General features: G+C 49.4%; 1 protein-coding gene and 1 long non-coding RNA gene across 4 annotated transcripts; both read left to right on the top strand.

The window, feature by feature from the left end:
- The first annotated feature begins 683 nt into the window (after window positions 1-683).
- On the top strand, window positions 684-2,399 carry LOC114802414 (uncharacterized). Its single transcript, XR_003751722.1, has 3 exons — window positions 684-741; window positions 1,919-1,979; window positions 2,088-2,399. It is a non-coding gene; the product is annotated as an uncharacterized LOC114802414 (long non-coding RNA).
- Window positions 2,400-2,470: 71 nt separating this feature from the next.
- LOC114802243 (uncharacterized) lies at window positions 2,471-13,106 on the top strand. 3 transcript variants are annotated; one of them, XM_029000959.1, is made up of 14 exons: window positions 2,471-2,596; window positions 4,463-4,783; window positions 4,938-5,246; window positions 5,532-5,801; window positions 5,879-6,020; window positions 6,093-6,250; window positions 6,334-6,615; window positions 6,691-6,993; window positions 7,871-8,146; window positions 8,495-8,648; window positions 8,966-9,126; window positions 9,450-9,525; window positions 11,616-11,649; window positions 12,164-13,106. In XM_029000959.1, the coding sequence occupies exons 1-14, from the start codon at window positions 2,539-2,541 to the stop codon at window positions 12,323-12,325; spliced, it is 2,706 nt and encodes a 901-aa protein (XP_028856792.1). In that variant the 5' UTR covers window positions 2,471-2,538; the 3' UTR covers window positions 12,326-13,106. The 3 variants fall into 3 exon arrangements, with proteins under 3 accessions (XP_028856792.1, XP_028856791.1, XP_028856793.1); XM_029000958.1 differs by having other exon boundaries at window positions 5,879-6,250; XM_029000960.1 differs by lacking the exons at window positions 11,616-11,649; window positions 12,164-13,106 and adding an exon at window positions 10,741-11,088 and having other exon boundaries at window positions 5,879-6,250.
- The last annotated feature ends 932 nt before the right edge of the window (window positions 13,107-14,038 follow it).

Below are 14,038 nucleotides of genomic sequence, written 5' to 3'. Positions count from 1 at the left end.
TGCACGTCTCATATCTGAACAATGATCGGAGGAGACACGTTAGTTACCCGCTCCGAATGCCGCACTGTGCGTAATGTCCACGTTTGCACGCCCCCTGCTGGTGTGGAATATGCTTCCAGTTCCAGGGGATCTTCTCAGTGGAGCTTCGTCTGCAGCGCGAGTCCCTCTGCTGCTGAGAGCTGCATGTGAGCGATAAATCAGCCTGAGTGCAGGACGCGGGACGCTCGCTCGGGGGATGAATATTAGAGTCCCGACGCCATTTACCAGCAGCCTCGTCTCCCAGTAAAGTGGCTGGTCAGCAGACTCACGGCCGTCCGCTGTAAAGTGCGTTTGGGTCTCCTGGAGATGGACCTTCGTCTTCGTCTCGCTTTTTAGCGTGATTCACTGCCCCCTGAGCACGCTGCAAGAATTTGGTTTTGATTTGTAGAGCAGCCCGGGGCTCTTTGGGAATTATGGGAAAATTCTGGCCAGACACGTGATTGTTGCAGAATCCTGGACATACCTTTCCCGTGAAAACTGAAACGGTGGAAAAGAGATGATCTGCTAGTGGCAGCCGGGGTCTCCGGATGGTCATCAGACGTGATCGGGTGTTTAAAGGCCGTCGATTCGGCCACGTCAGCACTGGGCCCGTCGCGGTGACGCGTCAGGGTCGTTTACGTGATTTACTGCAGCGTACGTTAAAGCGCTGATATCAACCATCACTGCGCGGCGTCTCAATGGAGACAGGAAACCAGACAGCAGGTTATTTTACTGCACGCTTCCTGTTTACTTCTGAAACTGTCAGTCTGTGGTTGTGTGTGTGTGTGTGTGTGTGTGTGTGTGTGTGTGTGCACGCGCCACACTGAGAGTCTGTAATAAACAGAGAACACAGTGATAGTTGAAGTAAAATGCACGGAAAGTTCTATTCACTCAGTTGGTGCTGCTACTGGCCGGTTACTGGTGTTAGATGTAGGGTAGATGTAGCGGGTAACACACCAGAAGACCCAGGTTCAAACCCCACGTACTACCATCGTGTCCCTGAGCAGGACACTTAACCCTGAGTGTCTCCAGGGGGGGACTGTCCCTGTAACTACTGGTTGTAAGTCGCTCTGGATAAGGGCGTCGGGTAAACGCTGTAAATGTAGATGTAGATGTGGGGGGGTGAAGATGGTGCAGTGACAGAAATGTGGTTTTACATCAGCGGCTGGGTGTAAAAACCGCTGCATCGTCTCCCACATCAGGACACACAACGATCGGCTGCTGCTGCTGCATGCTTAAAAAAAAAAAAAAAATTAAAATATAAATCTTTCTAATTCATTACATTTCTGCCATTTACCAGACGCCCGTGTCCAGAGCGTCTTACAGTCAGCAGTGACGGGGACAGTCCCCCTGGGGTTTGTAGCCTAGTACCACAAGAAGATCTGGAGTAAGAGCAACAGAAGGATGAAGGGATGGAGAGGGGCAGTGGTGGCCTAGCAGGTAAAGGAAGCGGCCCCGTAAATCAGAAGGTTGCCGAATCCCGACCTGCCAAGGTGCCACTCAGGTGCCACCGTCCCCACACACTGCTCCCCGGGCGCCTGTCATGGTGCCCACTGCTCACCAAGGGTGATGATTAAATGCAGAGGACAAATTTCACTGTGCACCGTGTGCTGTGCTGCTGTGTATCACAAGTGACAATCTCTTCATTTATCTTCACTTTATTTATGGTGGAGGAGAACGTGTCTTGTCATGCTGGTGTTGTCATTGTCACCACTCATAAAGAAACCTGCAGCCGGAATCCGAGTTTCTCAGGTCCTGTGATGCTTCATGAAAAAACCTCAAACTGAATCTCTGGCCACGGTGTTGAAAACGCTGACTTGTTTTTTCATCCAGGGCAGAAGGTGCCGTTAGAAACCGCAGCAGAACATGACTGAACACTTTTTCTCTCTTCCCACCCCAGTCACGGTCGGTAAGAGATGATTCATTCAGATCACGGGCGGAGCAGAACCTCGCCAGATCAGGTGAAGTATGCAGCGTTAATGAAGACGAACGTCTTCTGCAGCCCACGTCTGTCCAACATCTGCAGATGCTGGAACCTTCTCTCATTCATCACTTCTCCGTCTTTACAGCGCAGCTCAGAGCTGCTTCCCGCCGTCTCTGTAAAGTTCATCTCCTGCTCGCTCAGGGTGGAAATGTGGGGAATCTCTCTCTCTCTCTCTCTCTCACACACACACACACACACACACACACACACACACACACACACACACACACAGCAGCTGGAAACTGATCAGGTAGACCACACACAACACATGATTTAATGGGAACACAGATACACACGTCTGTATAATGAGTTCTACACCAGCAGAACACACACACACACACACACACAGAGAGAGAGAGAGCATGAGAATGAGGAGCAGGTTGAGCGCAGCACCAAGACACACAGCTGATGTGGGTGTGATGACAAAAGTGGGCAGAATAAAGCACTGCTGGCACACACACACACACACACACACACACACTCATCACAGACGACTCTGTCCACTCTTTCAAAGCCCTTCTGCCAGTGGAGCAGTTATGGCTCTCTTAGTGATTATTCTGTTCCTAACTGCAGTCCAGTGTGCAGAAATGCACGGTAAGTGTGTGTGTGTGGGTGTGTGTGTGTGTGTGCATAGCTGCTTTATTGGTCCTTATACAGAGTTGTCTAAGCAAGAATGGAATTTCTGTTCTGCACAATTACTGACACCGAGTGAGGCTCGAAAGCCCATAAACTCTCAGCAGGAAAAGTAGCTGCAGTCTGAAGCTTCTACTTCTACTTATGTGTCATTTTTCATTTATATTCGTTAATTCAGTTCATATTGATTATTAAAAGCTGAGTCAACATCTTATTGCTTCATGTCTGAATATTAGACAAGTGCTACAACAGAAATGTTGCCTGCATCGCGCTGAAATCATTTTAAAGCTGGGATTAAAGTCATTTTTACAGTGAAGACGATCAATATTACAACTAAATTCTTTGTCACAGAATATGCTAAATACATAAAACAAATAATCTAAAAAATTATGTAATTCTGATGAATGTGAGAATTTCTCATTTTGATGACGGTGTAAATTGTTAATAAAGGTAATTCGTTTTATTTACAATTTTTCTCAGCCGATCAAAATTCTATTTTAATTGTCCACCTTTTCTAACATTTGCCCTGTGTGTTTTTATACCATTTTTTAAAACTTTCTAATATGAATGTATAATAATGCGCAGTATTTCGTGTATTTTGGGATCAGTAGAAGTTTCACATGAAAGTGCGTTTCTGAGACGTGTCGACGGTTCGACTTCGACTGAACTGCCACTTTACTCCCGTGAGGCGCATCACGTCGGGTGGGCGGGGTGGGGCGGGGCAGCGGTGGGCGGGGCATCATCCTCATTGAGCAACTAGTCACCCGCTTGGCCAGGAGCCCAGAACAGGGTTTTGAGTTCAACCTCAGAAGCGAAAACTCTGAGATTTTGAGTCGTTTGCACTTTTCTCAGTCGCTTCGCCGCTGCTGAGGTTTTGAAATGGTCCAGCAGAACGTTTCACGAGTTCAACTGACCATCTACTCGGCATCAAAATAATACCTGTAGTGGCCATAATAGCGCCTGTACAACACAGACAGAACAAGATCCTCAGGCTGCGGCTCTGAAGTTTCCTTCATTACGTCTGCTTCTCCTCTCACCCCGGCGAGGGACGGGGGGAGGAAGTGTAGGGTCCCTCTGCCAGCTGGGTCTGGGATTTAAGTGATGGTCTGTTTGAAGCGGGTCTGGACTGTGACGGCTGTCAGAACCAGGTAGACTGCTAAAGGGGCGTGAGGGGGCGTGAACCTCCATGTGTGAGGAGTAAGCGAGGCTGGATTTCAACACGCCCGTCTGACCACAGACTCGTGGGAGCTGGAGGGATTATTACTGAGCCACTGTTGAAGTAGCCCCTGCGCGACATTTACAGCCCTGCAGCTGGAGGGGGAATTACCTGGAAAAAGAGCACAGAACATCTCCATAAAATAGCCTGAAATGTTGGATGGGATGATGTAACGAGGTTCATGGGGTCACAGTTTGAACTTCTTGTGTTTCATGTCGTTCCTTCTTAAACTTATATTAATTTATCGTTTGATCAGACGATTTTACTTTAAAACCTTCACATGCTGCAGTTTCATCTCTCTGACAGGATCGTAGGTGGCAGGGCAGATGATTTTATTGAAGGAGGAGCTTCTTGGCTCCTGGCTTTGTCATGGATCCATCCCAAAAGGTCATCCGTTGTCTGGTTTTGTGGTAATTCAAATAAACGTCCGAACTGATAACATACAGCAGTCAGAGATGTTGGAATCTGTAGTGAAGCCACCAGAAGCTGAAGCTGTGTGGTGCAGAAGGAGCCTCAACGCGCTGCAGCCTGGAAACCAGTTCCGTCCTGTGGTTTTAGAGTTTTGGTGAAGATGTCTTGCTCGTTGCGTTGAACTCTGCACTCTGCACTAGATGGTGAGGCGATCCCATTGATCCTGGAGCCCAACGTGACGGCCGTGCTGGGCCAGGAAGTGTCCCTCCGCTGCTTGTACAGGGGGGACCAGAAGGTCGTGTCCTCCAGCTGGAGCCGGGAGGACTTCAAGAAGACAATAAAACTGGCCAGCTTCAATGGCCACAAAAACTTCGGCAAGGAAGGGTTCTCCACCCCCGCCTCCTTCACCAATCTCACAGTCACAGTGAACATCTCCCGGGTGGAGGCTGAGGGTCACTACACCTGTCAGTTTGACCTCGGGGAGGAGATTGTGAAGGACACACTGTTCATCAGGGTTTTAGGTAAGCCCCAGTGCAGGGATCTCCAACCCTTTACCTGGAGGGCGATTCAAGTAGGTGTGGTGGCTGGTGACCTCCAGGGCCAGGGTTAGAGACTCTTGCTCCAGTGAATACAGTGCACACACAAGCGAGATGGTGACGTTGTTTGTATCTCCAGTCCAGCCCAACGTCTCTGCTGTGGTCAAGGAGGAAGTTGTGAACGGGACTCATTACCAGTCAGTGACATGTTCTGCTGATGGAGCCCGACCAGAGCCCCGCATCTCCTGGGAGGTTGGCGGCGCTGCGCCCAGCGGCCGCGTCTTCACCACCAAAACAGAAAGCTCCTCTGGTCCCAGCGGCTCCTCCTCTCTGACCAGCGTCCTCCGCTTCCCCACCCACATGATTGGCCAGGACCGGGTGGAGTGCGTGGTGCAGCACCCAGCCCTGTCCAAGCCCCGCAGGATCAGCGCCCAGGTGCAGATGTTCGGTGAGATGTTCTTATGGATGCTGGCAACCTTCACGTAGGCACACACACTAACACACACCCCATGAAGATGCACCTTCTCTGTAGGTGTGCTATAAATACAGACCGGATGACCCGACTGCACCAGGTGTTCGTTCTGCCTGTGCTGCGCCGCGCAGCGTTTTTCTATATTTGTCATCTGCCTGATCATCCATCACTTCTCCTCCTGCAGTCATCTAATATCTTCACACTTTCAACATGGTGGAGATCCAAACTCAATCCATTCCTGACAATGCTCTGCTGTTACAGCTACTCCTAACATCACCATAGAGACAGCCCTGAGTGACAGGGGAAGGAGGCTGGAGGTCACCTGCCGCGCCACGGGCGGGCGGCCCCGCCCCATCGTCACGTGGCTGCTGGACGGCGACGCCCCCACCGCCACGTGGGCCGACTCCAACTCCGTCAGCACCTCGTACTCCTTCCCCACCGGGCACCACGAGGGCGAGAACCTCACCTGTGAGGTCAGCCACCCCACACTTCCACGCCGTCTCCTCCGGACCGTGGTGACACCGACCTACTGTAAGTATGAGCCTGCGAGGTCCGATCCTACTTACCGCCACCGCTCCCGACCCACCGTTTTCTCTTCCTGTCTCCAGACCTGTCTTCTGTCCATCTGCACAACCGGAGCACTGAGCCAGGGTCTGTGGAGGTGGTGCGGGTCGGCGAGGGCGTCTCCAGCCTCCACCTCCTGCTGGACGTTCAGGGGAATGTGCCATATTACCTCATTAACTGCACAAAGTGGGTCTCCTCCCATGACGGAATTTATCCCCCTGAGGACGTTGCTTTGTCTCATTCTGCTTCATCCCACAGAGAAGGTTCTCCTCTTCCTCAGGGCGTGGAGGTGGTTGGCACCACGCTGCGGCTGCTGGGTCCTGTGAAGCTGCTCTACTCCGGGCTGTATGAGTGTGTGGCGTACTTCCACGCACACCGAGCAGGTGTCCAGCTGAACATCAGCGTCCAGGCCAGAGGTAGACGTTCATCTGCCGTTCACCCAGCCACCACACACTCGTACACCCAGCTGCAGAGTCTTCTTCACATTTCTCATTCGCAGTACCCCCAGCTGTGAAGGTGAAGACCAGGAAGGAAGCTGACAGTGTCTTGTATGAGTGTGTGGCCTCTGACGCCTTTCCTGCCCCTAATGTGACCTGGACTGTTCCTCACGGCGTTGAAGTGTCCACGTCTCAGAGCACCACAACGCACTCTGGAACGTTCAGCAGCAGCAACGTGTTAATGGTGGCCTCCTGCGTCCCGAGAGAGGAAAAGGTGGAGTGTGTGGTGGAACACGAGCTGCTGGAGGAAGCAGAGCGCAGAGAGATGATGCTGCCTAGATGTGGTACGTTCAGATCCACCACCCTCTGTCTCCACCTTCAGAAGCAGACATGAATAATCATAATCATTTTCAATGCAGCCTCGCCTAACATCACGCTCCAGTACGGTTTGGACCAGGATGAAGGCCACGTGTTGCTGACGTGCACGGTGGAGAGCGTCAGGACCAGGCCCCATGTCTCCTGGCACGTGGAAGGTGCTGAGAACAACGGCAGGTTCGCCGGGGTTCCTGACCTGCTTGTGGAGGATTCGCATGACGTGCTCGTCATCAGAAACATGCTGAAGCTCTCGCTGGCGGAGTTCGCTGGCCGCTCAGTTGCCTGTGTGGTACAGCACGAGAGTCTGGAGGAGCCTGAGAACAAGACCATTCACCTGCCCTCCAGAGGTGAGACCACAACTGACAAGGTCACACGTTTACACAACTTTACACACATAAGAAAAAGTTTCTGTTTCTGTCATCTAAAAACATCAAAGGAACCAAATGGACCAAATGAACTGATTTGAGTCACATCCCGGCAAATAGAGGAGTGGAGAAAAACATCTGAAAGCATCATGAGTCTTTTAGTCTGTCGGGGTTGTAAATGACTAGGTTGTTTTAAGTAACCTGCATCCAATTAATTAGCTCTTCATGATGTTCTCCTGTTCACCTCTTCAAGATGTTCTCCTGTACACCTCTTCACAATGTTCTCCTGTTCACCTCTTCATGATATTCTCTTGTTCACCTCTTCACAATGTTCTTCTGTTCACCTTTTCACATTCACAGTGTTCTCCCGTTCACCTCTTCATGATGTTCTCCTGTTCACCTCTTCGCAATGTTCTCCTGTTCACCTCTTCATGATGTTCTCCTGTTCATCTCTTCACAGTGTTCTCCTGTTCACCTCTTCATGATGTTCTCCCGTTCATCTCTTCATGATGTTCTCCTGTTCACCTCTTCATGATGTTCTCCTGTTCACCTCTTCGCGATGTTCTCCTGTTCACCTCTTCATGATGTTCTCCTGTTCATCTCTTCACAGTGTTTTCCTGTTCTTCTCTTCACAATGTTCTCCTGTTCTTCTCTTCATGATGTTGTTCACCCTGTGGACCTATAGTGACTTTTCTTTCCATGTCTGCTTCTGACAAACATCATGTTGTCATGCCATTCATCACCATGTCATTCTGTGCCATCTGCACAACATCCTAGGTGGAACAAGCTCTTCAAGCCACCACTGCATCCACCATCTCTCATGATGGCCTGTTTATGTGGCACCTTTCTTCCTCTTTAGTTCCTCTGGTCGCCAATGCCACGGTGGGGCCACAAAGGGACCACGCCCAGTGGTTGGCCGTGTGTGAGATCTTTGGTGATGTGAGTGGCGTCAACGTGTCATGGATCCTCCCCGACAACAACACGGCTACAACATCCACCCCAGATCCACAGGAGAATAAAGTCACGGCCTCCTACCAGTTCCAACTCTTCCAGCATGAGGGCCAGACGCTGACCTGCCTGGTGGTCAGTGACCAGGGGGCTGAGGTCAGGAAGCCAGTGCTGGTTCCTCGGTACTGTAAGTGTCTACTCTCATGGTCAGAGCTTGACTCTAGAAGAGCTGGTGGAACATTTCCACTGCTGCTGTTCTTAGATAAAGATAGGAGATGGGAGAAGTAACTGAGAAGTAACTGAGATAGGGGTGGTATAGCCTAGTGGGTAACACACTCGCCTATGAACCAGAAGACCCAGGTTCAAATTCCACTTACTACCATTGTGTCCCTGAGCAAGACACTTAACCCTAAATTGCTCCAGGGGGACTGTCCCTGTAACTACTGATTGTAAGTCGCTCTGGATAAGGGCGTCTGATAAATGCTGCAAATGAGATAAGTGTAATCACCCCAATGTCACCAACCTTCTCATGCAGATATCTCATCTGTGACTGTGCTGAATCAAACAACCAGGGCCTTCAGCGATGGAAGGGTTGTTCACCAACTGGCCCTGGAGGAAGGTCTGCCTCAACAGAAGATCCTTTTCAAAGTTTACGGCAATGTGACTTCGTACAAGATGTCCTGTTTCAGGTAAAAGTCCCCCGATGGTTGCGGTTTTGTGCTAAATATGAAAATAAATGTTGTTTGTTCTACAGAAAATACAATTTTAACAGCGAGCCACAGTCAGAGGTGAGGTAGGATAGTGGAATTTGGTGAAGGTCTGGCTTCAATAGCTGGAGAACACTGTTCACAAAGCCGTCACTGAGGTTAATTACGGCCTAATGGGCCACACTGTGATCTTGGCAGGCCACTCTGTCACGTTAGAGCACTTATGTGCGGGTGAGTGAAGTTCTAGTGAAGTTCTAGACCAGGTTGAATAGCTCCAGTTCCACTCTGCTTCTCTCCAGGAGTGATGGCTCGGCCGCACGGACACTGGGCGGGGCTCTTCTCTTCCCACAGCCTGCCTCCCGGCATGAGGAGGGGCTCTACACCTGCCACGCCTCCTACTGTCACCACACGGCCACCGTCCAACTTGAAGTGACGGTGACCAGTTCGGCCACACAGTACAGTGAGTAGAAAGCCGGGGGTTTCATCACGGTGGTGAGCCGACCTCACGTCCGGGGCAGCGGTGGCCTAGCGGTTAAGGAAGCGGCCCCGTAATCAGAAGGTTGCCGGTTCGAATCCCGATCCGCCAAGGTGCCACTGAGGTGCCATTGAGCAAAGCACCGTCCCCACACACTGCTCCCCGGGCGCCTGTCATGGCTGCCCACTGCTCACTCAGGGTGATGGTTAAATGCAGAGGACAAATTTCACTGTGTGCACCGTGTGCTGTGCTGCTGTGTATCACAAGTGATGATCACTTCACTTTATTTCTTTTTTTTTTTCCCGCAGTGGTCCTGGCCAGCGTGTGTTTCTCCTCGGCGGCGGCCGTCGTCCTCGTCCTCGGCGCAGTCCTGTGCGTCTTCTGGTGAGTCCCCAGGTGCACGTGTGTGTGTGTGCGCAGGTAGGCAGACAAACAGGATGCCTGGCAGCGCGACCTGCGGCATGCGGCCGCCTGGCTGCGACCGACGACATGCACGGCTGTCACAAACAGGATACGCTGCGGCTGCTGGAGTCACACGCCATCAGATTCGCCTCGTCCTCGCCACTGCCGTCCTGATTTAGCTCCAGCAGACATGTGTGTCATCTGCTGCCGGCAGTGACAGCAACAGTGACAGCGACGGCGACGGTGACAGCAACAGTGACAGCGACAGTGACAGTGACAGTGACGGCGACAGTGACAGCAACAGTGACAGCGACGGTGACAGCAACAGCGACAGCGACAGTGACAGTGACAGTGACGGCGACAGTGACAGCAACAGTGACAGCGACGGCGACGGTGACAGCAACAGTGACAGCGACAGTGACAGTGACAGTGACGGCGACAGTGACAGCAACAGTGACAGCGACGGTGACAGCAACAGCGACAGCGACAGCAACAGTGACAGCGACAGCAACAGCGACAGCGACAGCAACAGTGACAGTGACGGCGACAGTGACAGCGACAGTGACAGTGACAGCCTTGTCTACAAATACAAATTCGCCGGGTTCACGTTGTGCGTTTGGTGAAGGTGATTTTGTCCCAGTCCTCCATCCTCCCGTTTCCACGCGCTCTGGTGGGAAGGTCACTGAGACGGAGGAGGAAGTTGCTCCTCCCCAGAGAGACCTTACTAATGTACCTAGGGTGGTAGTAGCCTAGTGGGTAATACACTCGCCTATGAACCAGAAGACCCAGGTTCAAACCCCACTTACCTGAGCAGGACACTTAACCCTAAAATTGCTCCAGGGGGGGACTGTCCCTGTAACTACTGATTGTAAGTCGCTCTGGATAAGGGCGTCTGGTAAATGCCTTAAATGTAAGGCACCACTAGGCCACGGGGCAGTGGTGGCCTAGCGGTTAAGGAAGTGGCCCTGTAATCAGAAGGTTGCTGGTTCGAATCCCGATCCGCCAAGGTGCCACTGAGGTGCCACTGAGCAAAGTACCGTCCCCACACACTGCTCCCCGGGCGCCTGTCATGGCTGCCCACTGCTCACTCAGGGTGATGGGTTAAATGCAGAGGACAAATTTCACTGTGTGCACCGTGTGCTGTGCTGCTGTGTATCACGTGTGACAATCACTTCACTTAAAAATGTACCTCCACAGACGGAGGCAGGGGACAACAGCGCCCTCTGAAGGACCCTTCCTGCAGGTGTCCTGTCCACATTTATTCATCGTCAGGGAAAATGAAATGAGGAGAGAACCATCACGTTGCTGCGATCTCCAGATCCTGCAGGTTCACTCTCTACAACATTCAGAAGATTCGGCCTTTTCTTTCACAACAGGCTACGCAGCTCATCGTCCAGGCCATGGTCAACTCCACTATTAAAACTCTCTCCTGGCTGGAGCTTCTGAAGTCACCATAAAACCCCTCCAGATGGTCCAAAATGTGGCCGCCCGTCTCATCTTCAACCAGTCGAAACACACCCACGTCCCGCCTCTCCTCACCTCTCTCCACTGGCTCCTGGTAGCTGCTCGCATCAAGTTCAAATCCTTGATGCTGCCTACAGGGCTGTAAATGGAAGTTCTCCCTCTTACACCAACACACTACTAGCCAGTTACACACCCGCACGCCCTCTCAGATCTGCAAACAAAACGAGACTAAAAATCCCCTCTTCACGGGGTTTCCGATCCCAACCGACTCTGTTCTCCTTTGTTGTCCCTGGCTGGGGAGACAACTTGTCCTGCTCTATTCGACTAGCCGAGACACCACCACCTTTAAGAGGCAGCTGAAAACCCACTTGTTCAAAAAGTATTTCAAATGAGACTAACACACACACATGCACACACACTCACAAATAAATATGGTTTTAACTCACAATCTATAGAAATCGAACGAGAATTGCTGGTGTCTCCTCCTTGTAAGTCGCTTTGGATAAAAGTGTTTGCTAAGTAAAGTAAAGTAAAGTAAAGTAAAGTAAAGTAAAGTAAAAGGTATTCTTTCATTTCAACATGCTCACATGCTTGTCTTGTTGTTCCAGCAAGAAGAATGTAAGAGAACCCATCGTTTCCTTGGTAAATATGCACATTTTTGTTCTTCTCACCCACTTCTTTCCCCGAAGTGTTACCAGTCAAACGTCTGGACGCCCCTATGCTGTTGTGGTTAGGGAGCCATTTTGAAGAATCCATATTCAGTATCTGTTGTATGAGGAGAAAGTGAAGTATGTTTGATGGATCTGGTTTTTCCTCTTTTTACCTTCATGGCGGCTTTGTTCACCATCGTCATCATCGTCAGTTCATTAACGTGAGTAAATGATAAGAGAGTGTTCAGCAGAAACCTTCAGGACTGGTGGAAACTGTCCTCGTTGTCCAACTGAATCATGTGGTGAATCATGTTGCCATCAAATCACATTATTTTATTTGTTTATTAGCTCACCTCACACTTTATTTCATAGTCCAGTGTCTTCAGTTTTGTGCTATAACATAAGATAATGTAAAAGGATCCATAAATGAGTAGGGGCGTCCAAACTTTTGACTGGTCGTGTAATAAAATATTAAAATTGCTTTATAACTTCCCTACTTTTGCCAGAAACACAAGGAGAAGCGTGAATCGGTGGGCACACTGCTGTCCCTCATGCAGGACTCTCGTTCGCCGGAGGTGAGGAAGGCCAGCCTGGCGGGCGGGAGGGACCAGGCCTACGCCGAGCTGGTCAGCTTCTCCATTGTCCTCATGGAAAAGTCCACGGTGTGAGAGCAGGTGTCCTGCACAGCCCACCTGCCTCTTCAGGAGGAGTCTTTTAAATCTGCCCATAGCTCCAGGTCTGAAGGTGGTGGTCCAGATGATGGGATTCCGCCCAATAGGTGTCCTTCAGACTGAGAATTAGAGGTGTAGCGCATGACGGTGGACAGTTTCATCTGTACTTTAGGCCCCGTGTGATGGAAATTGCATAAAATTTTTGGTATTGTAGCATTTTATGAGTCAAGCAACATTTATAATTTTACCATTTCATATATAGATTTTTTGTTATGTGTGCATATTTTTTTCTCCTTTATGTTGCTCTCTCAACAATTTTGCATCTCTGCTTACATTTTTTAACTTTACTTTTAATTTACGTCGGGAAATGCACAAAAATTCAATAAATGGTAACATAAAGAAAATCTCAGACATACGACTTGTACCACTATCTGATCTTTTTGCAGCATGTTGCGGCATCATTTTTTTCTGCTGTTTGACATCCAACAGCGCCACCAGGTGGTGTATGTGGTGCTCCCAACTTGCCTGTGTGTGTGTGTGTGTGTGTGTTGTTCCAGCACCAGCTGCTCACTACTGCCCTCTACTGGACAACGTGGACTGGACAGGCCCTGAAAACACATTTTGATTTATACGCCAAAATATGACAGATATTGTTAAGAAAATTCAACATACATTTCACACTTAACATGAAATTAAATCATCAAAATTTCAATTTGATATTTTTTTTTGCACATTGGTCACACCAGACAACCCAACTAAAGCCAGTGTTATGCTGTTTAAATATCATAGTTAAATAAAGACTATAATTTGCACATTTGTGCAAAAATCCTTTAATAGACATTTTGTAGATATTTTTGGGGTGAGGGGGTGTGAAAGATCATGCCTGGCTTGTTGCCAATTCAGAAGAATTCATACAAAAATCTACCAGATACATAATCTGTGTTGGTTTTGGTTGTTTCAGTTTAAAGTTAACAATTAGTGTCTTTTTTTAAGGTTTATATGTGTTTTAGAAGCATCAGATCCAGCAAAATCCAGTGCTCTACATTAAAAACTCAAATGACATTATTATTATTATTGTTGTTATTATTGCTATTGTTATTCATATTATTATCTAAATAACCCATCTTGTCATATTGGGGGTTGGATAAAAAGTACATGGCATAACTGATGTTAAAGTTTTAATGAGTAATTATCATCTGTAGACGTAATAAACATGTTTACCAAGGTGCTGGTCATTAGTCCACTCAGGACATTATTCCTCAGTGGACAGAAGGTCTAAACGAGTCCCAGATGAAACCCCAGCGTTTCTCTAACAACAACAACAACAACACCGTGTCCTGCAGGGGACGGGCCCAGGGGGACAGGAAGATAAACTCAGCACTTTAGTTTCAAAGGCAGAGAATCTCTGCCCACGAGGACAGAATGTTCACACTCAGTAGGGACAATCTGGGACAAAAAATATTCTGAGGAACGGTTTAAAAAGTCGTTTGAAATGCAGAGTAAAAAAAGTGAAAAGTGAAGCGATTGTTATACACTTCAGCAGTACGGTAGCTTCATCAAGGGGACCTCAGTGGCACCTTGGCGATTCAGGATTCGAACCGGCAACCTTCTGATTACAGGGCCGCTTTCTTAACCACTAGGCCACAACTGCCCCATAGAGGTCATTTAGAAGTAATATATGAGGATGTTTAACCTGGAAATGGTGGAGAT

Source organism: Denticeps clupeoides, chromosome 13, assembly GCF_900700375.1.
Source record: "Denticeps clupeoides chromosome 13, fDenClu1.1, whole genome shotgun sequence".
Lineage (NCBI taxonomy): Eukaryota > Metazoa > Chordata > Actinopteri > Clupeiformes > Denticipitidae > Denticeps > Denticeps clupeoides.
This window is presented reverse-complemented; position numbering and strand designations above follow the sequence as displayed.

Bases quoted from the DNA above. Each gene is read 5' to 3' on its own strand.
- LOC114802243 (XM_029000958.1), top strand. From the start codon at position 2,539: ATGGCTCTCTTAGTGATTATTCTGTTCCTAACTGCAGTCCAGTGTGCA. The intron at 8,147-8,494 runs GTAAGTGTCTAC...CTTCTCATGCAG, and splicing joins AGTGCTGGTTCCTCGGTACT to ATATCTCATCTGTGACTGTG. The intron at 9,127-9,449 runs GTGAGTAGAAAG...TTTTTCCCGCAG, and splicing joins CAGTTCGGCCACACAGTACA to TGGTCCTGGCCAGCGTGTGT.